The sequence below is a fragment of the Sprattus sprattus genome (assembly GCF_963457725.1).
Source record: "Sprattus sprattus genome assembly, chromosome: 15".
Classification (NCBI taxonomy): Eukaryota; Metazoa; Chordata; class Actinopteri; order Clupeiformes; family Clupeidae; genus Sprattus; species Sprattus sprattus.
The window spans coordinates 27,458,158-27,483,988 of record NC_137913.1 but is presented as its reverse complement, the minus strand read 5'-3'; the positions used below and the strand labels follow the sequence as shown (position 1 = coordinate 27,483,988).

Below are 25,831 nucleotides of genomic sequence, written 5' to 3'. Positions count from 1 at the left end.
ACAAACACACACATACATATGTACTTACAGTGGGTCTTCTTAGCATCATTGCGATTTTTCCAAACGTGTGGCTATTTTCCATGTAAGTATATTCTTTACTTGAGTATTTATTATGGACCTTGGCTCTGTTTATATATTTTGTTGTGTACGTTATCTGAAAATCATACATCATAATAGCAAAGGTGTTTTAAAATTTCAGAACATTCCATGTTTTCTAACTATTTTCCCCCAATGTGCAAAGGAGCATCATTCTTTTCTTTGTCTTTATTGAAACAGTGATCTCTTCTCACTGAGAAGCACACTCAAGAACAAGCTATGCAAAGATGACGGGAATGTTGTTTATCATTCTTCTGGCCAATGCCGTGGTAAATAATACATATACTAAAATCCCTGCAAATTAATATGTGAATATGATTTAAAGCCTGAAAAATAGCTTAGAATGACTTATTTATTTGGTGCACCTACACTTTTTTGTTAAGAGTTTTGTCTGAAAGTGTATTTACTTTTCCACGCTATGTCATTTTTTTTGTTGCGCTCCCCAGGTGGTGAGTGAGAGTGAGCCCACCCAGCCCTGGCAAGAGAGAGGGGGGCAGGAGTCTGAGGGTGAGTCCTGGAGCTGCTGCTCTGTTCAGCTGTGTATGTGAGCCGTTAATGGCTGGCTTTCAGGCTACAACAGCCACTTCACAACTTGCCAGGTTACTAAATACAAAGTAGTGTACTGCTGAAGAAATAAAGAATCCGGGCAAGTCCCAATGGGGGTATTTTGTCAATTTCGTTTAAAACTATCTAATACTGAATGTGTTGGGTTGGGATACACTGGAAAATCTCATTCCTCCTCCAAATCTCAACCCCCCCCCCCCCCCAAACAGAATTCAGGAGCATAGATTCTGCACTGGTTCATATGACTGAAGATAAAGTGTTCCAGCTGATCAATGCTTCCTTGAGCTTCCAGTGGGCCAGACGCTTCTGCATGACTCAGTTCAGTGTGCTGACTGTAAAGGAGACGCCGGAGGATGAGGAGGTGGCCCTCCTGCTGCTCAGAAAGTCCCGGCTCCAAGAGCCCATTTGGGTTATAGACCCTAACCAACCGCTCATCAGAGAGTCAGTTGCTGTCTCCAAACAGTGTAAGCATTCTAGTAATGAACTTATTATCATCCCTTACACAATATATTTGATAACTAAAGAAAAGCATTGTTGGGTGGCTCACTTTCGTAAATATGTTTAATTGGAGAACTTGTACTGTGCGAAAAGTATCTCTTCAGCACTTCACAAAATCTGTTTAAATTACTATTGAAGCAGGGTGATCTTCATCAGCCCAAATCACATCTAAACGTCATTAATGTAAGACTTGATTTCATAGCTGTTTCACTGTTCTTTCCAGACAAGGTACTACGCACCTTGTCCTTTTCTTTGGAATCAACGGAGGGGCACGCTCGCCTAGGCACACCCTTCCCTCCCCTGCAGGCCGTGAGTGTATGTGTGCGCATCCAGTGGGACCTGCGGCACAACCAGGTGTCCACCATCTTCTCCTACGCCGCCTCCATCTTTATCAACGAGTTTCAGCTCCGGGGGCGAGCGGATGGTGCAGACGGGCAGGTTCTACTGGCCCTCATTGTTCATGGCCACCACTGCCCTTATAAGGCCTCTTTCCCCAATGACGGAGAATGGCACCAGGTGTGTGTCAGCTGGAGGAGCAGCGATGCACTCTGGGTGATATATGTTGACGGGGAGATGAAAGACACTGGGACTAAGACAGAAACGACTCGAGAGATCCACGGAGAGGGGATATTCATTGTGGGACAGGACCAGGATTCCTTTGGTGGTGACTTTACCGAGCCGTTTGTGGGGAATATCACGGATTTGAATGTGTGGGATGTGGCTTTGGAGGAGGATCAGATTCAGACGCTGAAGGCGTGCTGGCCTCTGGAAAATCAGGATGCCCTCTTCAACTGGAATAGTCAGAATATGACCCTTCACCCAGATGTAAAGGAAGTACCTGCCAACATATACTGCCCAGGTAGGACAGGCACTTGCCTGATTTTTCCACTTACAATTTAAAAGAGGATAGAACACTCATGGTAAGGTTATTGTTCATTTGGAATAAGACAGTGATTTAGCCTATTATGTGTGTATATATCAGTTACTGTAAAACATAGTATTTTCGAGGTATACTTGCATACTACATGCATAGGGATTTCCATTTTATTGTTTGAAATAACATTACCAGTTTAGTTGTCTCGAAAGTGAATACAACCAAGAATTTGGGATGTAGTAACAAAGATGAATGAGATAAATCTACATAACACCATTTTGAATGGGATATAATTAGATGAAAAGGGACTGGATTCAATCAAAGCTAATGCTGCCTGTTGACATGTAACATGCCATTGTTGCCTCAACTGCCTTTGTCACCAGCTTCCACTTGTTAGGGCCCTGCATCATTCTGGATGACCCCACACTAAAAGACGACAGTTAACCAGCACACTAGCCATACAGATGTCGTCTGCGATAGTGACAGATGATCCTGAACAGACCAGGGTCAAGAAGCAGGCAAATGGACCATGGGAAAATAGTTCTGGGGATTTCCTAAAGTCATAGGGTGTCTGAGAATTAAATTAAGCTATTTTTATTAGTATAAAAGAGCCCATTTTATCTTCGTTCAGGGCTATTAATGAAATATGGCTACCATTAGGGATTGATATTAAAAGGTTTACATAGCTGACAACATTTTTGACAGGCCAATTTTCTGTGAAACGACTTTATAGCTACTCACAAACCCCTTACTATGAATAATTCAATGAAATCAACAATATGTTCAACAGTTGTGGCTAATTGTAAGGAGCGGTTTCTCGAATGGGAATATACTGGACATGGGACATTCCAGCCATGCCTCCATTATTCATACATAACATTGGGTCTCAGTTGAAATTGCCAGTTTTAATGTTAAACATGATTTGCTCAACAGCGTGAGTGAGGATAACTGCTTCCTCCCCACAGGTAAACTGAGGCAGAGGGCGAGAGACGATTGTGATGTCCTGGAGGGCTGGACCTCACTAAATTACAGCAAACAGCTCTGCTCCAAGGAACTACCGTTTATCTGTAGAACCAGCAAAAGTGAGACCAGAGACAAACCCACACAAACACCGGACACAGAGAGACACAGATGATGCACATTCACACTCACAATAATATACATGTGCCTCCCCAGGGTTATCATAAAAAACAAGCAATACATAGGCCTAATTCTCTTCAAATTAACAATAGACACTATTAGGTTACATTTTGAACAGTATATAAAATCACCGGACTTCTCCTGGGGTAGGTCATTCCTTTCAACTTCTTCCACTGTGACTGCCTTAAGTTGTGTAGAGGTTAGAGATTTTTTTTGTGCGGGTCCTGTTAAAAAGGACGATATGCTGCTCTGGACTCGTTTCATTGTACAGTACCCTAATTAGCTGGCTTTGCTAATTTTCGTGTATGTAATGTTATTGTTACAATGTATACAATGTGTTTATGTGCATGGGGACGTTCGCCAATTCTGAGAATGCCGACAGTTCGGGTAAGGTGAACGTTAGTGCCAGCGATGTAAGCAAGTGTAAGACGCTGTCACAACCTGTCTGTTTTTTCATAGTTTTTTTAATAATTGAGGGTTATCCCCCCATGTATGAAATTCATCCAGCTGAGGTGGGGATGTAAAAACCAGAGGGGGGGGGGGGTAAATCCCCACCATCCCCCCCGGCAAATCGCACCCTGTGCCTCCCATACAAACGTGAATAAGCACCAGTGGTGGTTCTACACGGAGGCCTGGGGTGGCCCGTGCCCCCGTAGACATGTCCCTGGCCACCCCTGCAGCCACCCCTTGCTGACCAACAAAAAAAAAACACCCGAGCGCCAAAAGCGGTATTAATGCGACGCAACGTTGATACGGGCAAATTAAAGCGGCGCACCAAATCACTGTAGTTTGCCATGTGTGGTGCTTGTTGGAGAGAGGAGCTACGAATGAAATTTTTGGCTCGCTCTCTTTCATTAATGGATCGCTGGTTCTTCAGAGGAGCTGGTAGTCTGCCTGTGCCTGTAGTGGTAACCATAGTGATCATATACAACTGTCTACCGGCTGAGCTGTTGATTTCTCTGCCACATGAAGGCAGGGAAGAAGGAAAAATAACCACAGTGCTATTTTCAAGAACCAAAAGATGGAAATATCCTATGCCTGTTGACTTTCCCAGATCTTATGTGTATTCAAATTGTCATAGACGAACTGAACAAATTTGATTTCACGACGACAAGAATTTGTGTGGGTCATACAGTCTTTCACGATCACTTTAATAATTCCAGGATAAAAAAAGAGTCAGTTCTCTTGACATAGTCGCTGTTATCTGCCAGTAGGTAACATATCTAGCTACTAGCTTGCTTTAGATTCCTGCGCTTTGATTGCTAAAGGCTGATTCATGCTTCCTTACGTAAGCGTAAGCGCAAGCGCAAGAGGCCGCGCAAGCCCCTTGCGCGACCCTTGCGCGACTTCTAAAGGCTGATTCATGCTTCCTTACGTAAGCGTAAGCGCAAGCGCAAGAGGCCGCGCAAGCCCCTTGCGCAACCCTTGCGCGACTTCTTACGTCTTGCGTGCGTCGGCCCCTTTTTCTAGACTTGCGTCATTTTTTACGTAAGCCCTTACGCGAGCCTCGCAGCCTGCATTCTATCAACGAATGATACGAGATGAGGTTTCATTGATGAACTTCAAGCTTCAGACTTTCTGTTAGGGAACCTGTTATCTATCTGCAGAGCAAATGTCAGGCTCATACAAAAACATTAACGTGAATTACTTGATGCTAATACCTAGCGCGGTGTCTATAGGATTTTCCATATACGTTAGCATTAAGCTAACGTATTTTCTACCACAGTAAAACATGCAATACTATGTGATTGTTTTTAGAAAACGAATGTTACGTGATGAGATTACTCAAATGTAGTCTGCATGTCTGCTCAGTTAAACAGTGCTACCCAAGCAAAGGTTTGAAAAGAACTTCAAGCTTCAGACTTTCTGTTAGGGAAACAGCCTTCTATCTGCCAGGCAAATGGCAGGCTCATGACAACACGCGCAACCTTTGGGAGCATGAACTGCACCGAGTAAATTTTGCGCAACCGTTAAAGGCGGCTGCTTGCTACAGCGTTGGGGGTTAACGGTTGCGCAAAATTTACTCGGTGCAGTTCATGCTCCCAAAGGTTGCGCGTGTTGTCATGAGCCTGCCATTTGCCTGGCAGATAGAAAGCTGTTTCCCTAACAGAAAGTCTGAAGCTTGAAGTTCTTTTCAAACCTTTGCTTGGGTAGCACTGTTAAACTGAGCAGACATGCATACTACATTTGAGTAATCTCATCACGTAACATTCGTTTTCTAAAAACAATCACATAGTATTGCATGTTTAACTGTGGTAGAAAATACGTTAGCTTAATGCTAACGTATATGGAAAATCCTATAGACACCGCGCTAGGTATTAGCATCAAGTAATTCACGTTAATGTTTTTGTATGAGCCTGACATTTGCTCTGCAGATAGATAACAGGTTCCCTAACAGAAAGTCTGAAGCTTGAAGTTCTTTTCAAACCTTTACTTGGGAAGCACTGTAAAACTGAGTAGACATGCAGAATATTTTAGTAACCTCGTCTCGTATCATTCGTTGATAGAATGCAGGCCTTAAGGCTGATTCATGCTTCCTTACGTAAGCGTAAGCGCAAGCGCAAGCGCAAGCGCAAGAGGCCGCGCAAGCCCCTTGTGCGACCCTTGCGCGACTTCTTAAAGGCGGCTGCTTGCTACAGCGTTGGGGGTTAACGGTTGCGCAAAATTTACTCGGTGCAGTTCATGCTCCCAAAGGTTGCGCGTGTTGTCATGAGCCTGCCATTTGCCTGGCAGATAGAAAGCTGTTTCCCTAACAGAAAGTCTGAAGCTTGAAGTTCTTTTCAAACCTTTGCTTGGGTAGCACTGTTAAACTGAGCAGACATGCAGACTACATTTGAGTAATCTCATCACGTAACATTCGTTTTCTAAAAACAATCACATAGTATTGCATGTTTAACTGTGATAGAAAATACGTTAGCATTAAGCATTAATAACATGAGGGGCAGATAACATTGCCTGTCATGAGAACTGACTTTTTCCTGGAATTAATTAAGTGATCCTGGGTCAAATGCCACAATCACCACTAGTATTTAATCAAAACAGGTTTAATGGGTACTGTTACTTCGGCTCGTCATTAAATGTCAGTCTTCTTCACCATACAAAGACATATGTAGCTACTCAGGGGCGGACTGGGGGGAAAAAGTGGCCCGGGAGTTACTGTCAGACCGGCCCTCTCAATACCCGGCGCGCGGCCCACTAAGTACACGCCGCATTGCCCACTCAATGGATCGCACGTATCGACCAGTCAGTGGCCTACTGGGAAAAATACCCATACACTTAACATTATTTTGGATGATAACAAATAAATTACATCATATATGCTTGTTTTTTAATAACATTTGGATCCACCAATTTGCCTGGATGGACACATGGAATAAAATGATACTGGCTATTGTAACACTCCAAGGTAGGTATAGGTTGCTAGATGAATAGATCAGATCAGATGGTTATCAGACATTGCCAAACAGGGCGGTACAAAATACAATTCTAAAGTGCACATCTCAGGTCAACAAGGACTCAGCCTATAGTGCAGTCAAACCATGGCTTTACCATTTCTTTTTTTTCAAGTTTGCTGTGAACATAGCAGTCAGGGGCCGTATTCACAAAGCCTTTTATCTTACCACTAGGAGTGCTCCTAACTCGCGCTAAAACCTTTTACGTAGGAGTCATTTCTTAAAAGTAATTCACAACTGCTCTGAGACCTACTCATACTAAGGATAATACCAACTCCTAAGCTTAAGATAAAAACTCCGTTGCTATGGATGACGTCGCTTCTCATGCACGAGTTTAGAAGGGGTGAGGACGGTGATTGGTTGTTGACAGGCTCTCTCATTAAAAACTCAGTCCTAACATCCCCCTAACGATCCCACTAAATAAACAGAAAATAAGAGAATAACCTAGGCTTCAAATGAAGTCATATTAAATAGTTATGGACAGTGCACTTAGCAGAATGCACACGCATGATGACAAGTTTGTGCATCCAACGAGAATGACGCTTTGCATGTTAAGAGAAAGAGAAATTGCCGAAAAAAACACGGAAATTGCATGAAATCAAAGAAGTAATAATTAAAGCACCCTGCAAACTATGCGTGAGGCATGGGAGGACATATGTCTTAACATAAATGCTTCATTCCCTGCCGTGTGTCGCTCTGCCGATGACTGCGAGAAGCGGTGGTATGCGCTCCAGTCACAATGTAGGATGGAGATTGCGGAGTGGACTTTAAAAGAGCCGTCGCGGCTACAGGTATTGTGTCACCAAAATAGGCCTCATGCGTATACTTGCATGTTCTAGTTCAACTGTGCTCCCGGTTGTGGATTGAGGAAGGGTGTCAAAAGCCATGTCTTGCATGGATGGCCACTGTCACCCAACAAGTGGCATCAAGCAGGTACATGGTGCCGCTCAAAAAGCTGGCGCAGACCGCGCTCTCCATTAAAATGCGCGAATCGTGAGTAGATCCAGGCCACTTCGCAACAATATCCATGATTGTGAAATTTGGATCAAACACTATCTGTGTATTAATTGAATGTACCTTTTTGCGGTTTACAAAGACGTCCTCATCTCTGGATGGAGCAATTATTTTAATGTGTGTTCCATCGATGGCACCCACGACACCGGGCATTCCTGCAAACGCCAAAAATCGCCAAAAATCGTAATGTTATCAAACATTTAACTTCCGGACTGATTGGGTTGTTTCGGATAGTTGGAGAAGTAATTGCATCCCGCACTAATTCTAGTAAAATGTTGATGCCTTCACGGTTTAAACGATATCTTCTCAACAATTCAGAGTCGTTCATTGTCTCCAACACGTTACGTCTGGCTTCAGCCATTTTAAGACTTTTTGTGAATAGGTCTTAGTGACTTAGGAGTCCTCATGAGGAGTTTTAAGCTGTCCTAGACTTAGGTGCTACTTTTAGGGATAAAATATTTTGTGAATTGCTCTTAGTAAAAAAAAATAGGAGTCCTAAATTTAAGACTGACACGCCCATTATTTTTAGGAGTTTCTCCTAAATTCGCCACTTATGAGCTACTTTTAGCCCTAAGATTCTTTGTGAATACGGCCCCAGGCCTCTTATTTGAAAAAAAAACAACAACAATGAATCGTAAGAGTTAGGTTACCAATAAAAGGTAAGCCTACCACTTTTTTTGCTTTCAGCCAGCTACTCAAACAGACAAGCCTGCAGGTTCCTCAATCTAGATAACATATTAACATTGTTTATAATGTAAGTGTTGTGAAACGCAAGCTTTACTTGGCCAAGTCAACACCTCTATATAACATATTACCAATCTAGATAACATATGAACATTGTTTGTAATGTAAGTGTTGTGTGTTACACATTGATTTCAGCATAACAAACTAGCTGGTAAACTTATTTGACACCAGTTAATAGAAATGATAAGATTGGCCTATTTACAACTACCACCATGGATAGCTTGCTCATCGATTGTAAGCAAGTGACTACGGCTAACATGTTAAAATAAATAATCTTGATGGTGACAACAGCACCAGCTTGCTTATTTTACCAGATCATAACGGTCTCAATTTAGGTAGGCTAGAACCAATTTTCAGGTGTTCATTAATAAGGTGGAGATATTTTCTTACGTTGAACTTCCGAAGTCAGTAAAACACATTCAAGACGAGACTTTTTTTAAAAATCGAAAAATAGTCACCATAAGTGTAAAGACCGATCGCGAGTAGGAGTATAAAATTCAGTCAGTGCTTTTCTATGGTTGTAGTTCTTAGAGAAAACAAGACTTATGTTGTCGTCAACGGCCTGGAAAAAATTGTACTAACATGCGCTGGGAGTGGGCCGGATGGCGCTGGGCCGGTTGATGACGACGGTGGGCTGGCGTTTTGTGCCGTCGGCCCACCGGGGATTTCCCCGGTACCCCCGATGGCCAGTCCGCCCCTGTAGCTACTTAACAGAGTTTTGGTAAACAGTTGTCGTGAATATGAGACTCTCCTGACCTGCTGTTAGTGATGGCGAAATGAAGCTTCATGAACCCTCGAAGCTTTCCAGCCAGACGTGTTGAAAAAAGGTTCACTACTCGAAGCGTCGTTCGCTCTCTAGTGACACCTGCAGGTCAATAAAAATACGGTGTAAGAAAGATTTTCTCGGAACAGTGAATTTGTTAAATTTGTTGTGGTGCGCAAGGCCTGCTAAAATAACATGCACACAAACGTATGGTGGAAGAAAACGTTTCTCCATTAATTAAAATTCCATAGTAGGCGAATACAAGTACAATAAAGGCTTTATTTTTGTATTCTTTGTTCTAATAATAGTTTGATCTGCAAATTAAGGATTACATGGTGGCACAACGGTAAGTGACGTCGGCTGGCACGTGTGACTGTTTAGTTTCGAGTCCTGACCAAAGCGAATTTTAAACGGTCCTTTACATTAAACAAAAAAAGCCTGTAAATTATCTTTACTCTCTATGCCGTTGGAACAGAGTGAAAGTGCTTTTGGAATACTGGTCAGTACTTTTGTAAAACCAATTAGTGCTTCTGGACAACTGGTCAGTGCAGGGCACTGAAAAGGGGGAGAAAGTGCTTTGTGCAACTGGATCAAGTTCTTTCTCTTTCTAACTGGCTCTATAACTCTATCTCAAATATTCTATACTACCAACAACACCAAACAATCTAAATCTCCAACTATCGCTTATTCTCCAACCACTGACAATAACTACCACGAATACAAGATGAGTTTTGGGCCGTCGTATAGTCGAAGCGTCCCGCGAAAAGTGAACGAACGAACCACTTGGTGAAGCACTTGATTCAAATGAGGCTTCAGACGTCGTCGGTGACGTCATCTCGGCAAAACGATACAAGCCTCGATACGCGCTCCGGTGAGGTAGTGCTTCATTTTCGCGACACAAGCTCCGAAGCCTCGGGTTCATTTGTAACATCACTACCTGCTGTCAAATCAGGACCAATCAGAGAAGAGCCCGTCCTGCTTTGGTCCCTGCCCACACAGTGTCAAAAGTTGAATTGATGCTCTGTATTTGTAGCCTGGGTGCCATCCATTTGTACGCGTTCCACTGATCAAGCTGAACAAACGTTTGTTCAGCGAGAAGGCAGCAATCAGTGGAACGCGTACAAACGGATGGCACCCAGGCTACTGTATTTGCACCCTGTAATGTATTTTTCATTTTCATTTTTTATGGCCCTACCTATGGCCCTATGGCCCTTTTGCACCTGAACTCATTGTTATAATGTTAAGTTAAGTTATACGTGTTTATATGTTTTTAAAGTAATTCAGGTTTATAATCTTTAAATATAATTTGTTGCGGTTTTTTTATGTGCCCCCCTGGTTAAACCCTGGCCCCTCCTTGGCCCCCCTAGTAAAAATGGTCTAGAACCGCCACTGATAAGCACACAGTTTTACTTTCGCATGTACTTCATTTGGAGAATTCATTTATTCTGTTTTTTTCTGACAGAGCGTTATCTAATCATGAAAGAGTTGAAAGAAGCCCAGAGCTCTCATCCAAGTCCTTTCATGAGCCACCTGATGCAGGTCTCTGGGGATTCACAGGTAGACTTCCCTCCAACATGGTAGGCTACTGCTGTACCATCATCAATGGATATGTGGTAGTAAACTACCTAAAAGATCAGTCTGATTCATAATTCTAAATAACATTTCCTTTGATATTCTCAAACAATATGGTTTTCTAATTTAAAGTGTTTGCGAAAATGTCAGTCAGGCAGATTTGTTTTCAAATAGGCTAGTGTTGGTTTTGTGTGTGTAGGTCTAATAAAAAAAAGCGTAAATGTGGATTCAGGAAATACAAAGTACATTTCTATGGTAAAGCCAGCTTGATGTTCACGGTCTCGACATACATTTGCTACGCAGGTTTTGGAGGAGCCTTTAGCAGGGATTACCTGGGTACAGGCGTCTCACCTCCTGAATGTCTCGCGGCAAGCTCTGAGTGAAACGCGGGAGCCCCTCGAACCTGCCGATGTGCTGGCGCTCGTGCAGATCCTGTCTCGTGCAGCTGAAGTGCCCACCGTTGCTAACAAGAGCCAACCAGCAGCCGAGCTCCTAAGTCAACATTTCATCACGGTGGCGGACAACATAATTAGCTCCGACAATGGCCGTATGTGGAATGTGGTCAAAGAGGTAAACCTTTTATGCTAGGCTAGTAGTATAATTAAGCAATATAGCACTCGTGGGAGTGGGGTAGGTAGCCTAAGGGATAATCCCACGGGTGGTGTTCGGCCGTAGCCATCGAGGCCGAAGTTATTGATTAAAAATGGTTTATTTCGCCATTGTTTCTCCGCAACAAAAAATAGTTCCATTGTCAACGTCTTGGTTTGGAATTTTAAAAACTTTGAATGAACGGTTATCATCAATGCGAATGTTTCATCGCGGAGTGATTTATTTTTAGCTGTGAAAAGTCCCGTAACTGTAGGTATGTTGACGAATAACCTATAGCATGTAACGTCTCTCGTCCAATCAGAAACAGCTAAATTACGCGCTAGAACCCAATTGTTTTATAAAGAATCACAATACTTGAAAGCAGTGAAGATTATAGCTTTAATTGACCTATCGCTAAGCCCCGCCCCCCATTGTGACAGCTGCTAAATCGGACACTTTATCAGAGCTGACTAGAGTTTACAATGGCAGCTATCAGTGACAAAACTATATCCTAAGAGGCTCTAGACAACTTTTGGAGACAAAAGGACCTGATTTCGCCTAGAAGGCTTCAAAAGGGACTTAATTATGCAATGGAGGGATATGTATACAATTTAAAACTCGATATGGTGGATAACAAGCTTAAATTTGAGGCGAGAATTTACAGAGTTCAATGCAAGAGGGAGAAGCCTAACTCACGGTCATCGCGATTGCAGATAAATACATCCAATACCAGCATTGTTCATGCACCGCATGGGAAAGATACAATAAATTCACAGTCAGTTAATTTAACTAATCTGGAAGGCACCGAGATGTACACCTACGTTTATTAACTAGCAGGAACCTGCCCCTGACAGGACAGTGTCCAAACCATGGCTATGGTCCTAACTGTTTAGCTTGTTAATGTAACCTTTTTAATTACCGGTGTTGTACCCGATTCAGCACCCCCGTCAGAATATGCACCCCCTTGACGCACCACTCGCTTGCCTAAACAAACGCAGGGGAAAATACTATACTACGATTTCATTATTTGTGAAAGAGATGGAAGAGAAGAACACAAGTGATTACAGTCTTTAGAACTGTTCTAAAGAGTACAAACAACCGATGTTTTTCTATGCAACCCTTGACGCACCACTCGCTTGATCGGAAAGGAAAGCAGTTCGCCTAAATAAACGCATGGAAAAATACTATACTACGATTTCATTATTTGTGAAAGAGATGGAAGAGAAGAACACAAGTGATTACAGTCTTTAGAACTGTTCTAAAGAGTACAAACAACCGATGTTTTTCTTTCAAAAACCTCGGATAATAGCGAACGCAAAAGAACACCTTTTTGTTCTGTGGAAATATATAGCCTACCCAAGCCATGACTACAAAATTAATTAATGTAATTTTGAATTAGCAAGTTGAATGTATTTGACACGGTGTTTCACAAGACTAAATAACGAAATGCAGTTTAGTATCTAACAGGAAGTGCAAATAAGCAGAAAGTGCAGAATATGTGCATATGAATGGCAGTGGTATATACTGGGATATTATAAGATACAGTATGATACTGTACTCTGCTTACTCATACTAGTCCCATGTCTGTACTCTGAAAAGCATTTGATGATCGCATCAACAGAATTCTTTTAAAGGGGGGGGGGGGGTGCATATCACGACAGGCCAATTTCATACCATGCAGAATAAGCACCCACTGTTCAATTCTGCTAGGAAGGTGGCACATGCATGAAACTCACTCTGCCTACTCATACTAGTCCCATGTCTGTACTCTGAAAAGCATTTGATGATCGGATCAACAGAATTCTTTTAAAGGGGGGGTGCATATCACGACAGGCCTATTTTTACACCAGTCAGAATAAGCACCCCCCTGTTCAATTCTACTAGGAAGGTGTCACATGGATGAAACTCACTGTGCTTACTCATACTAGTCCCATGTAGGTACTCTGAAAAGCATTTGATGATCGGATCAACAGGATTATTTTAAAGGAGGGGGCGCATATCACGACAGGCCTATTTTTACACCAGTCAGAATAAGCACCCCCCTGTTCAATTCTACTAGGAAGGTGTCACATGGATGAAACTCACTGTGCTTACTCATACTAGTCCCATGTAGGTACTCTGAAAAGCATTTGATGATCGGATCAACAGGATTATTTTAAAGGAGGGGGTGCATATCACGACCGGCCTATTTTCACACCAGTCAGAATAAGCACCCCCTGTTCAATTCTACTAGGAAGGTGTCACATGCATGAAACTCACTCTGCTTACTCATACTAGTCCCTTGGCTGTACTCTGAAAAGCATTTGATATTGGAGTCAACAGAATTCTTTTAAAGGGGGGGGGTGCTTATTCTGACCGGTGTGAAAATAGGCCTGTCGTGATATGCACCCCCCCCCTTTAAAAGAATTCTGTTGACTCCGACATCAAATGCTTTTCTGAGTACAGCCAAGGGACTGGTATGAGTAAGCAGAGTAAGTTTCATGCATGTACCACCTTCCTAGTAGAATTGAACAGGGGGTGCTTATTCTGACTGGTGTGAAAATAGGCCTGTCGTGATATGCACCCCCCCTTTAAAAGAATTCTGTTGACCCCAACATCAAATGCTTTTCAGAGTACAGACATGGGACTAGTATGAGTAGGCAGAGTGAGTTTCATGCATGTGCCACCTTCCTAGCAGAATTGAACAGTGGGTGCTTATTCTGCATGGTATGAAATTGGCCTGTCGTGATATGCACCCCCCCCCCCCTTTAAAAGAATTCTGTTGATGCGATCATCAAATGCTTTTCAGAGTACAGACATGGGACTAGTATGAGTAAGCAGAGTAGGCTACAGTATCATACTGTATCTTATAATATCCCAGTATATACCACTGCCATTCATATGCACATATTCTGCACTTTCTGCTTATTTGCACTTCCTGTTAGATACTAAACTGCATTTCGTTATTTAGTCTTGTGAAACACCGTGTCAAATACATTCAACTTGCTAATTCAAAATTACATTAATTAATTTTGTAGTCATGGCTTGGGTAGGCTATATATTTCCACAGAACAAAAAGGTGTTCTTTTGCGTTCGCTATTATCCGAGGTTTTTGAAAGAAAAACATCGGTTGTTTGTACTCTTTAGAACAGTTCTAAAGACTGTAATCACTTGTGTTCTTCTCTTCCATCTCTTTCACAAATAATGAAATCGTAGTATAGTATTTTTCCATGCGTTTATTTAGGCGAACTGCTTTCCTTTCCGATCAAGCGAGTGGTGCGTCAAGGGTTGCATAGAAAAACATCGGTTGTTTGTACTCTTTAGAACAGTTCTAAAGACTGTAATCACTTGTGTTCTTCTCTTCCATCTCTTTCACAAATAATGAAATCGTAGTATAGTATTTTCCCCTGCGTTTGTTTAGGCAAGCGAGTGGTGCGTCAAGGGGGTGCATATTCTGACGGGGGTGCTGAATCGGGTACAACACCGGCATGCGTGTGTTTCGTTCACGTTGTCATGTTAATCCATTATTAAACCTATCGTTTGTTTAATACACTGTCCCATAACTGACAAAGTTACGCTAGCGCAGCTATTGAATCATTAACGTTAGCTAATTTGAACCAGAGATAACTTGCCTAAGCCTAGCATAACATCAGTGGTGAAAGTAAGCAGGTACTGTGAATAAGAGTAGGCCTATGCCTTTTATCATGTAGGCTTAGTTGATTGCTTTAGCAATGGGAAATTCTAACAAGAGTATGGCAGCTAATGAACGTAGCGTAGCGTTCACTGTGCGGTCTGTCACACAGCTTAATCCACCCACCGGAGATATTTTGGACCGGTCTTGTTTTCGTTTAGGAAATGAGATACAATATACCCCATTGCCTATCTTCTCACGAGCTCGTATCAGTGTTGTATCTATCCCATGCACATCGTTTGGCCATTTATGTTGAAACTACATTACCACAATTAGCCTACACACTTGTTTTTGTCCCGTTGTGGCTTGGGGAAAGGGATGAAATATACCCCATTCTGCAGCCTATCGGGATACCTACTGTCGGTGTTACGTGTACCCCAAGCACATCGTTTGACCATGTTTTTTTTTTTTTCATAAGCAACATCAATCGAGCATTAAATTATTGAAAAAGGTCTCCTCCCTGTTGTTTTCAATGGAGTTATCGGAGACGATGTCCGAGTCCAGTTCAGGCTGGAATGTCATTGGTTCATCTGCGTTCTAAGGGCGGCGCTTAGCGACAGGTCAATTGCGTTCTTGATAGTTATCTGTACGTCTGTGTATAACCTGCTGTGAAGATTGTAGGTGATTTATAGCATATCTCTGGGTCAGTGCTGTAGTGGTGAAATTAGAGGTGGGTAAACTATGAATTTTGAGATCAGACATTCCTCGACCCGATGAAACACGGCGCGAAGCAACGCAACAAAGCGTCGCAACTCTGTTAGGCTGACCTGGCTATATTCCATTATGTTATCAGTTAAAGTCATATTAAATCAATGACAGTGAATAGATGTGTTTGGAGTTTGTAGGTGATAAAATGTCAAGAAAACAGTTAAGAAAACTAGGTGAAGGTCTCACAAAAACGAAGGGGGTGGTGGGGGAGACAAAAGAAAGAACCTCTATAGGACCTAAATAAAAAATTAAGGCCTCTGGAAACAGGCCCAGGGTGTTACAGCTGAAAAGTATAATATAAAAAGAAACCATGCTGCAATTAAACACTTCCCCTGTTCTTTAACCATTGGAGAATGGGCGTGTTCTGGGGTTCATGCCTCTCCTGTGCTTCACCAGCCAGGACTTCATATACTGTGTTGGATTGAACACTCATGTAGGCTCTTCTTCAACACTTATATTTGACCATGACTGCGAAAATGGAAGATTCTATAGCTAAGCTAAAACATTTCACTTAGCTATGTCTAACTGGCTTGCAAAGAATCTGTCTACAATTTTCAATGAATTAGCATGATAACGTAAACGCCACTTTGAGATGCGTAAACCCTATTAATAGGTGCGTAAACGCTATTTCCAAAATTCCAGAGGTGCGTAAACTGCGTTTACTTGCGTTTACCCTCCACTACAGCCCTGCTCTGGGTTGTCTTTATCACAATGTTACACATTCTGAAACATAATTGATCAAGGACAGAATTACACTTTCACTCCCGATTAAGTTCTGTTGTTTTCTAAATTAATCACAGGTCTTTGAATGATGTGACATTTTGTTTCTATAATCTGACATTGTGAATAATCTTTTTTTTTATCTAAGTTTTATCTAAGTGCCATGGCCACTTTAATGGGATATTCTATAAATTGTTTGGTATCTTTGTTTGATTGTTTTTCCAAATCATTGTGCTTCAGGTTGCTAGTGGGCCAATGTCTGTGGTCCGGAGCATAGACCGCATGGTGACCAACCTCAACTCTTTGCTGATAGCTGATAGAGATATTGTTCAAATCCAGAGCGACAACATCAGTAAGTCAGATTGTTCTCTACCTTGACATCTGTAAAAAAGTTTTACTTAAATGTAAATACATTTTTTAATTATTAAAAAAAACATATGTGACTCTTTTAGGACTGCAGGTCCAGAAAAGGAATCTGGGAGAAGCCTCTGAGAGTTCAAACTTTTGTGGCCCACACTCTGAAAATAGCACAGGCCTGGACTGCATCTCCTTGTCATCTCAGCAAATGGAAGAACTCCATAGCAATGGTACAACCAACACAAGTTGTCTAGAGCAGGTGTTCCCAACCTTTTAGACTCCAAGGCCCAACTTTTCATATTTGTAACAGCTCGGGGCCCAACAGAAACCCTGCTTTTTTGAGCTAATCTATATTCCATTAGTCTAATTCAGTGGTTCTCAACCTTTTTTCAGTGATGTACCCCCTGTGAAATATTTTTTGAGCCAAGTACCCCCTAACCAGCGCAAAGCATTTTTGATTGAAAAAAAATATGTAATACACAGCGCTATGCCATCATTGTCTGATTTATTAAACTGTCAACACTGAAGATTGAACATTGTTGCATTGAACTGAGGGCGTTTGCAATTACATTTTAGTAAGAAACTTGTGCTTGTGCTTCACTGAAAATCTTTGTCAGTCTTGGTGACAGGGAGACAACTGCTGTGAGCAAGCTCTTCTGCACAGTCTGTTTCTCTGCTTTGTTTTGATCACAGTCATTGCAGAGAAAGAGGCCTCACATAAATATGTGGAGGCAAAGGGTAGCTGTTCCAAAGCGCTCTCTCCCAGGTCAGGGTGCTGCTGTGTGAGTGTGGATGTGGCAAACTTCATCTGGAGGCCACGGTCAGATGACACTTCTAGGAGTGTTTCCAGATTAGTGACAGGTAGCTTACTTCCACATGCTTCGGACAAGAGAAATGGGGTTTTCACCCAATCCAGCTGTGTAGACTTATCCTCCATATCAGGAAAGTAGGAAATTGAAAATTAAATGTTTTAACCAAATTCGTCAAATGTCCCACGATGTCCAACTTGACTGGAGCTCTGTCCACATCCTCACTAGAGAGAAAATCATCCATCGGAGGAAAGCAGGTAATATTCCCCTGTGCAGAGGCTCTTCTCCACAGCTCTGATTTCTTCAGGAAGCCTCCCACCTTGTCATACAGTTTTAAAATGCTGGTGTCCTTTCCCTGCAGATATATTCAGTTCGTTCAGTTTGCTGAATATATCTGCCAGATAGCACATATTTGCAACTGTGTGGCATGCGGAGATCTGTGCTCAATCATAAAGGTGTGTACTTCAGATCGTAATTCCCACAGCCGTTTGAATATTCTCCCTCGAGAGAGAGCCAACGCACTTCTGTGTGCAGCAGGAGTTGTGTGTGTTCAGATCCCATGTTTTCGCGAAAACAATTGCGCTTATAATACAGTTACTTGCCAAAACGATAGAAGACATTCCTCCATAATACCTCTTTTTAAAGAGTTTGTTGCCATTTCGTGATTTCCGCTAAGAAAAAAATAGTTTTTCACACAAATGCATACCAACCTTCTGACTTCAAGTTTCAATGACCTTCCGTTACGTCACTACTTGCGGAAGGATACTTGCGGAATGAATGAAAGAAGCAAAAAACTTGTTGCCAATGGCAGCGGTCATAAACTTTTCGCAGTGTGAATCAAGAAATTACAAACCTGTGAACGTAGACATTTAACCCACATATGGATACAAATCAACAGAATTTTTAGGAACATTCTGAAGAGCCGTATAATAACTATTTTTAACAGATTTTTGAATGGAGGCTAATTTTAAATATATCTTTAAAAAATCTCACGTACCCCCTGGACTACCTTCACGTACCCCCAGGGGTACGCGTACCCCCGGTTGAGAACCACTGGTCTAATTAGTGTGCTTGCCCGAAGAACTATTGTTCTTCATAAATTTTCTTTATTCCGCCCGTTTTTCTTGCATCGAATCAGGCCTCGCTCGTTCGAGGTACAGACGCCGTTCAAACACCGAAACGTCCGGCCCGTTTCGGTGCAACCTGCTATATCTTTTCGTGGCGGTACGCCTTGCCACTCCTTTTTTATTCCTCTTTTTCATCCCCTTTTTTCCCCATAGACTTGTATGGCAGAACTTTGAGGCATTATGACATCATAATAGGCTCATTAAACTGGCTTGCACCTGTGCTTCACTGAGCTTCACTGACACCTGCGCCAAATCCAAGGAACCTCTACTCTCTGTCCCTCTCAATTCAACTTGGAAAAAGAATAAGAGTAACTACCGTTTCTAACCTAGCTACCGTATTTCCACTTCGTTAAGGTGAGTTGAATGGCAGCATTTTCAGTGTACTGACTGAAATTGTATTGGAAACTGATAGTCTTAGCCGTAGCAGCTAACATATAAATTAATGTTACGTTAACTTTGGAGACGCCGCTGCCTGTACGTCTCCCATCCACGGGAGGATCCACTGGCAGTTTCAGCTAGCCGTAACGGGGGATCATTATCCTTAATTCAAGTTGTGAAGTAAACATTTGAAGTAATTCATGAATTTAGTTGTGTGGATATAGTGAGCTAAGGCTTGTATTCCTACTACGGTAACGTTAGCTATCCTGGCTGTGTTAAGCAGCTGTAATATCTGAGTACGGGGCTAAACGTAAGCTACCTAGACCTATACTGAAAGAATGGTTAACTTGTTAGCTCACCAGTTTATTTTGTTGCTAATGTGGTTGGAGAGGATTAAGCGTGACCGATAGCGTGAGTTAACATTAACCCGTGTCCTGGGAGTAATGATTCATGAGCGACCTTGAATCATTAGGTTAACTGAAAAACGTTTGAGGATGTACCTGGACAAAGCGTAGCTGTTGTAGTGTGCTCAGTTTTCGAAAACTAGACTGAAACTAAGAAGGATAGCTATGACTAAATGTGACTAAAACTAATATGCATTTTTGTCTTAAGACTGAATCTAAAATAGCTGCCAAAATGAACACTGATATAGGGGACCCCTTAATCTGCAATTCATGGTTGCTAGCTCTAATCAGATGTACAAACTAGGCTTATAAGAGAACACTAACTTTTTATGCCAACGAACACCAATAACTAGAACTAATTTGACAGACTATAAACCAATGTGATACACGTGCTCTCTAGCTATACAGTAAAAGTGCTGCTTAACAAAAAGGTCTATTCAGTGTCACTGCAGATGGTTACACTGGACGGCTGGCAGATTCATCCTACAACCTGCATTCAACGTTGTACTGAACACAGAAAACACAGATTTTGTTCTCAGATATCAGTCTCTGAGGCCCCTCAACAACATATGCGCACTTGGCAACTGCAGTTGCTTGTGCTTGATGGCCGCAACAGAGCAAGCACGCTCTCGCAGTTCGTTCACGAAACGCATTCTAGTTGAATCTATAATCCAGTCATTCTAACTAATAAGTGATTGTTATGTGTCACAAAAAGCAACATCGGCACCTGCTACAGGTGGAAGTCTAGAAATGAATAAAAGAAAATCTAACTGTAGATATTGCCTTCAAAATTGTATTGTGCACCACATAAAAATTGTATTATGCACCAGAAAACAACATAAAACCACACAGAGAACTTAGTTGCAGTAGGCCTAGGCCTATTTGTGCACAGCATACAAGCAAGGACATAAACCAGAATAGACCCAAAAGATAGCATACACTCAAAACAAGGGATGAAACATGCAAACAAGACCACTCAGCTGGGCCTGATTAAAATAAGTGATGTTTCAGACAAACTGTTGTTTAATGCTATTTTTTTCGTGCTCCGTCGCCGTCATAGTTATGGTCTAGTTATGGTCTGTCATAGTTATGGTCTGGTCTAGTTATTTTTCTAGAGAAGTCGTGGAGTGTTCTTCTTGGAAAATTTGTGGAAAAAAAAAAAAAACTGAAACTTTTTGGCGGCCAAGTGGATGGTGCGGCCCATGGGTTGGGAAACAAGAACTCTTGCTACACCAGCGACTTGAAAACAATGACTTCATGTTTGGCTGGACAAGAAGTAAAAGTAAAATTCTGTTACACATTCCAAAAGGTGTGTATTATTTACCATCATATGTGGTGCTACATTAAGCCATTCCTTTTCTCCCTTTTTCGCAGGGTTCAGGGAGGTCACGATGCTGAACACCTGGTATGGTTCTCTCCACCAGCTCTTTAACACAGAGGAGAACATCACCATGTCGCCCAATGTCAGCGATGGAACACAGAGGTGAGCCTCACCAGCATGCTTGTATTTAGCTCTATTTAGGACTTGTGGGAATTGCACTTTGATGATTTTAATGATTGTCACAATTGTAATGATCAAGAGCAAGTCTTAAAGTCAGCAGTACCCCTGCTTAATTTTTACAGTCTTCTTTCCAATTTACACTAGGTACCTGGGCACCATATTAGGGTCAGCAGTCATCTCCAGCACAATTCTTGGGGATGGGCAGCCCATCAGTATGCCTGTGCACTTCCAACTGCAACATATAACACAGGCAAGAATATCTGTTTATTTGTCATCTCTGATATCATTGTTGTTGTATGTTCATATCCTACGTCCTATAATTTGGCGTTTATATAACATACCAGTCTTTAGGGCTGTAACGATACACCTACCTCACGATTCGATTCGTATCACGATTCTTGACCCACGGTTCTATACACCCCACGATATTATTATTATTATTTTTATTTTTTATTTTTTTTCACATTAGAATAAGTATGAGCTATAAAAAAATGAAGAAACAATTTATAACCAAATATTGAGGTTTTTATTACTCAAAGCAATGCTGTTGAAAAACATTCAACAAACTTCTGAAAAAGTAGGCTTGAACATAGCCTAAAAATATGAGGGAAACAACACATAAATAACCAAATAACTTAAATAACTTAAACTATGATGGCAGTGTATGGTCAAATGTGACAGACCCTAACTGCCACGTATTTTATTAACAGGGCCCAGGCTAATCAAATGAATGAATATCGAGGAGGCAAGAGTTTAGCAAAATAAAACGTTTTATTTCTGTAGTTTAATAAATATCTGGTCACTGGTATTTAATGACATGACAAAAACAGTTCTCACACACGCACACCCTCATACACTGCCATCATAGTTACCCACGATTACCCGCGATATACAGGCTACTGGCAACAGTAACACACCCACCAAAAAGAGCTATAAGATCTGGAATAACCCAACTCACGCACACGAACCAGAGCAATCAAACGTGTTACAATGTTTCAGAACACTACACACATTAGTGAATAGCCGCCACACTACTACACCACGTATTATGGTATGCACTTTCACACAATGCGCACACTTGGGAACCACTACAAACTGAACGTAAGGGTTACACAGTAACCCCGTACATCACAAGATGGCCGTTAAGTAACGAAAGCACACACACACATTCATACAAACAAAATACAGAAAGATCCAAAGAAAGTTACATAAAGTACTGGTGGCTTTCTCACAGCCTATTAACTCAAAACAATTTAAGTACGGGAAAACAGTGGTCAAAACACGACGCAGTGTACGTGAGACTTCTGTTCTTGTGTTACTGGTCTTAAGTGCAGCCTTTGATACAATAGACCACCATATTTTAATCAAGAGGCTGCATGACTGGGTGGGCATTTCAGGGATTGCACTAGAGTGGTTTGCCTCCTATCTGTCGGACAGGACCTTCTCAGTAGCCATTGGGGACTTTGCCTCTCCCCCCTCCCCCCTCTCCTGCGGTGTCCCGCAGGGGTCAGTGTTGGGCCCTCTCCTCTTTACACTATATCTGCTGCCTTTGGGCCAACTTTTACGTAATTTTAACATTCCCTATCATATGTATGCCGATGATCTCCAACTCCATTTTAGTTTTAATCAAAAAGATTTACCCAGCCTATCAAAACTTTCAGTATGCCTGCACGCCATCAAGGTATGGATGGCGGATAACTGGCTACAGCTGAATAAGGACAAAACAGAAATTTTAGTCTTTGCACCTGTCACTTTAACATCTGAGATCTCAAAGCACCTGGGCACTTACTCTACCTTTGTCCGCCCAAGCCTGAGAAATCTTGGGGTGATCTTTGATGGTTCCCTGTCTTTTGAGCTCCACATAAAACAGCTTACGAAGTCCTGCTTCCTCCATCTGCGAAACATCAGCAAACTGAGGTCCATTGTGTCTTATTCTGAACTGGAAATGCTCCTCCATGCTTTTATCTCATCCCGTATTGACTACTGCAACTCCCTTTTCCCAGCTCTCAAGAAATCAGCTCTCTCTCATCTACAGTCCATTCAAAATGCTGCCGCTAAATGCTGCTACTAACTAGAACAAATAGATATTCCCACATAACACCCATCCTTAGCTCCCTCCACTGGCTCCCCGTTAAATACAGGATACAGTTCAAAATTCTCACCATTACCTACAGATCTTTCCACCGACAGGCTCCTCTCTACCTGGTAGAATTACTCAACCCCCATTCAGTATCACGATCCCTCAGGTCCACTGATCAAAACTTTCTTTCTGTCCCACGTACCCGCCTCAAAACCTGTGGCGACCGCGCTTTCGCAGCCATGGCCCCTAGGTTATGGAATGACCTACCACTGGATCTTAGGTTTGCTCCCTCAGTGGACCGCTTCAAGAGCCTCTTAAAGACCCACCTTTTTAGACAGGCATTCTGTTAATTTATTCTTTACACCTTTCACATGGCCCACTGTATTAACCCTTGTGCTGATTATTATCTTATTGTATGGTCTTAAAATTTGTTTTGCTTTTATTGCTTTTATATGGTTTTGTATATGCCTGTTAGGTTTTATGCTGTGTGTATGCCTTCCTGTGTTTGTACATTGGCCTACTTTGAACTGAATTGTAAAGCACTTTGTGACTGTTTTGTCTGCGAAAGGCGCTATACAAATAAAATGTACTTACTTACTTACTTACGTCTTTCTTCTGAGGGAGCGTTAGACCACCTGCAACCAAAACTCCGGAGAGGGAGAGGGAGAGACAGCTACGGAACAATTAACGCACACACTTCTATTCTCCGTGCAGAGCAGTCCTCCAGCGACAAACAATCCGGCAACCACGCGCCAACAATTCAAATGGCCGATTCAAATGTCATCTGAGGTAGCCATTGCGCACAGCACACGTGTAGGCTTACTAGCGAACCAAACTTTTTGTATCACGTGACCGCTGAGGGCATGTTGCGGGTTCTGCCTCCTCGCATCGCGATGCAGGTTCGTGGCCCAGAGTGTCGCGATTTCTCGGTTCGATCCAATATCGTTACAGCCCTACCAGTCTTAGAGCTTCAAATTTGAACTTTCCTGCACTGAAACTGAATACTGCACATTTTTGTTATACAGAATCCCATAGGCTTTCTTTATGAACCCATGTGTGCCTTTTGGGATTTTAACCTCATGTGAGTATGACCTAAAAAAAAACCTTGAACATTGTGGTTGTTTGCTCACTGGTCAAAGACTCACTGAAGATATTGTTGGTTGACCACCTTCTCAGGCCAGAGGATGGAGGAAGTTGGTCCTCTTATGGCTGTGAAGTCCTCTCCGCCCAGGAGGACTCCACCACCTGCTCCTGCAATCACACCACCAACTTTGCATTGCTTCTGCAGATCTATGAAGTTGAGGTGAATTTTGTGCATACTTTAGACACCAGACGCTAAATGACCTCTGATCTCCTCGAGTATTATCGTTCGAGACGACTTGACACATTCTTGTGTGTTACTCTGTGCATTACAGAGAAGCCCAGAGGATGAGAAGGCTCTGCAGATGCTGACGTTTATTGGATGTGGGATATCCCTATGTGGCCTCATTCTCACGCTCATCCTCTTCACTGCAGTTGGGTGTGTATGTGTGCGGAAAAGTAATTTCAATCTACAATGTACTTATTAGTGATTAATATGATTATGTCAATTCATCTGGTCAAATAGTCACTTGTACTTTACAGTATAGAAGTTCTCTTTGTATTTTGTTTCTGTCCCAACTAAAAGCTGATCTAATTCGACCTCTCTCTGACCGTCACCACGGTCTAATTATGAATGATGCCATCATCAGCTACCTGTCGCGAGACCCTTATGACAACAATGCCACATGTGACTGAAGGCAGGTCCTACCGCATAAAGCAGATGCGGGGACATGGCTCTTCCTCTTTGCCTTCTCGCTTCGGTTTCTGAGACCCGGTACATTTGAATTTGGGAGATATATAATCCGCCACGTTAATATGCATGCGCCTTGAGCCCCTGAGGATTGCTTTAAGTCTTCAGTTAAACTTTTCCAGTGTCTGAAATCACGAATCACGGTAAGAGCGTTTCTACCCTGTTTCAAAATTGTTGTTACCCCCCACACGTTTGTGGATGGCTCAAAGTAAGTTTTTCTGTTTGATATAGCATCGTTGAAACAAGTCTGAAGGCTGAAATAGTAGGCTGACTCCCCTCTGCAGCAGCAGACGGGGTTTCACCGACAACAAAACCCAGCACGTTCGTGTGTATGGTGGTAGTGTGGTGAAAAGTTATAAATTGCCTTCAGTGTATCTGCAGTGATTGTTTCAATTTGACTGAGGCTTCATCAATAGAACACAAAAACTCGACGTTCGCGTGATCAGAGGTAGTATTATCTTTGTGAAAAGTTACATTGTTTAAATAATCTTCAGTTTACCTGCCGGGTGCAGTTATTGTTTCGGTTCTGACGAGGCCTCACCAGTGAGAAAACAAAACCCCCGCACGTTTACGTGATCGGAGGTGGTATTTTGTGTTAAGTTACATATTTCCCACCAAGCACTTGTGTTTATGGTGGATGGTTTGAGTTGATTTGTTATTGCCAATTTAAAACAAGGCTGAAATGATAGGCTGACTCCCCTCTGCAGCAGCAGTCAGGGTTTCACCCCTAGCAAATAAATACAATTAATGGTGTTTTTTCCCCTGCACTGTAGTGTGAGGATGACAGTTTAGTTGACTCACGCTTGGCTATTGGCCATATCTGAGTTGTTATCTATTATTTCTAAGATTCAAGCTTGATACCCTTATTTTGTCTTGAATCTGGCTGTAGCCAAAAGAAAAAGAAAATATTGTCACTGAGCATAGCTGCATTCCTGTGTTGA

General features: G+C 42.2%; 1 protein-coding gene across 1 annotated transcript in view; it reads left to right on the top strand.

Moving 5' to 3' along the window:
- Positions 1 to 323: 323 nt before the first annotated feature.
- Positions 324 to 25,831, top strand: part of adgrd2 (adhesion G protein-coupled receptor D2) — a gene marked incomplete at both ends in the record, with an annotated part of 37,339 nt that continues 11,831 nt past the window's right edge. The window contains 14 exons of the mRNA XM_080852662.1: positions 324 to 365; positions 543 to 603; positions 870 to 1,124; positions 1,382 to 2,017; positions 2,998 to 3,114; positions 10,608 to 10,702; positions 11,021 to 11,287; positions 16,644 to 16,755; positions 16,856 to 16,990; positions 20,853 to 20,961; positions 21,124 to 21,229; positions 24,085 to 24,140; positions 24,236 to 24,362; positions 24,475 to 24,578. Coding sequence (XP_080708788.1) covers positions 324 to 365; positions 543 to 603; positions 870 to 1,124; positions 1,382 to 2,017; positions 2,998 to 3,114; positions 10,608 to 10,702; positions 11,021 to 11,287; positions 16,644 to 16,755; positions 16,856 to 16,990; positions 20,853 to 20,961; positions 21,124 to 21,229; positions 24,085 to 24,140; positions 24,236 to 24,362; positions 24,475 to 24,578 — 2,222 coding nt within the window. The remainder of the gene's footprint in view (positions 366 to 542; positions 604 to 869; positions 1,125 to 1,381; positions 2,018 to 2,997; positions 3,115 to 10,607; positions 10,703 to 11,020; positions 11,288 to 16,643; positions 16,756 to 16,855; positions 16,991 to 20,852; positions 20,962 to 21,123; positions 21,230 to 24,084; positions 24,141 to 24,235; positions 24,363 to 24,474; positions 24,579 to 25,831) is intronic.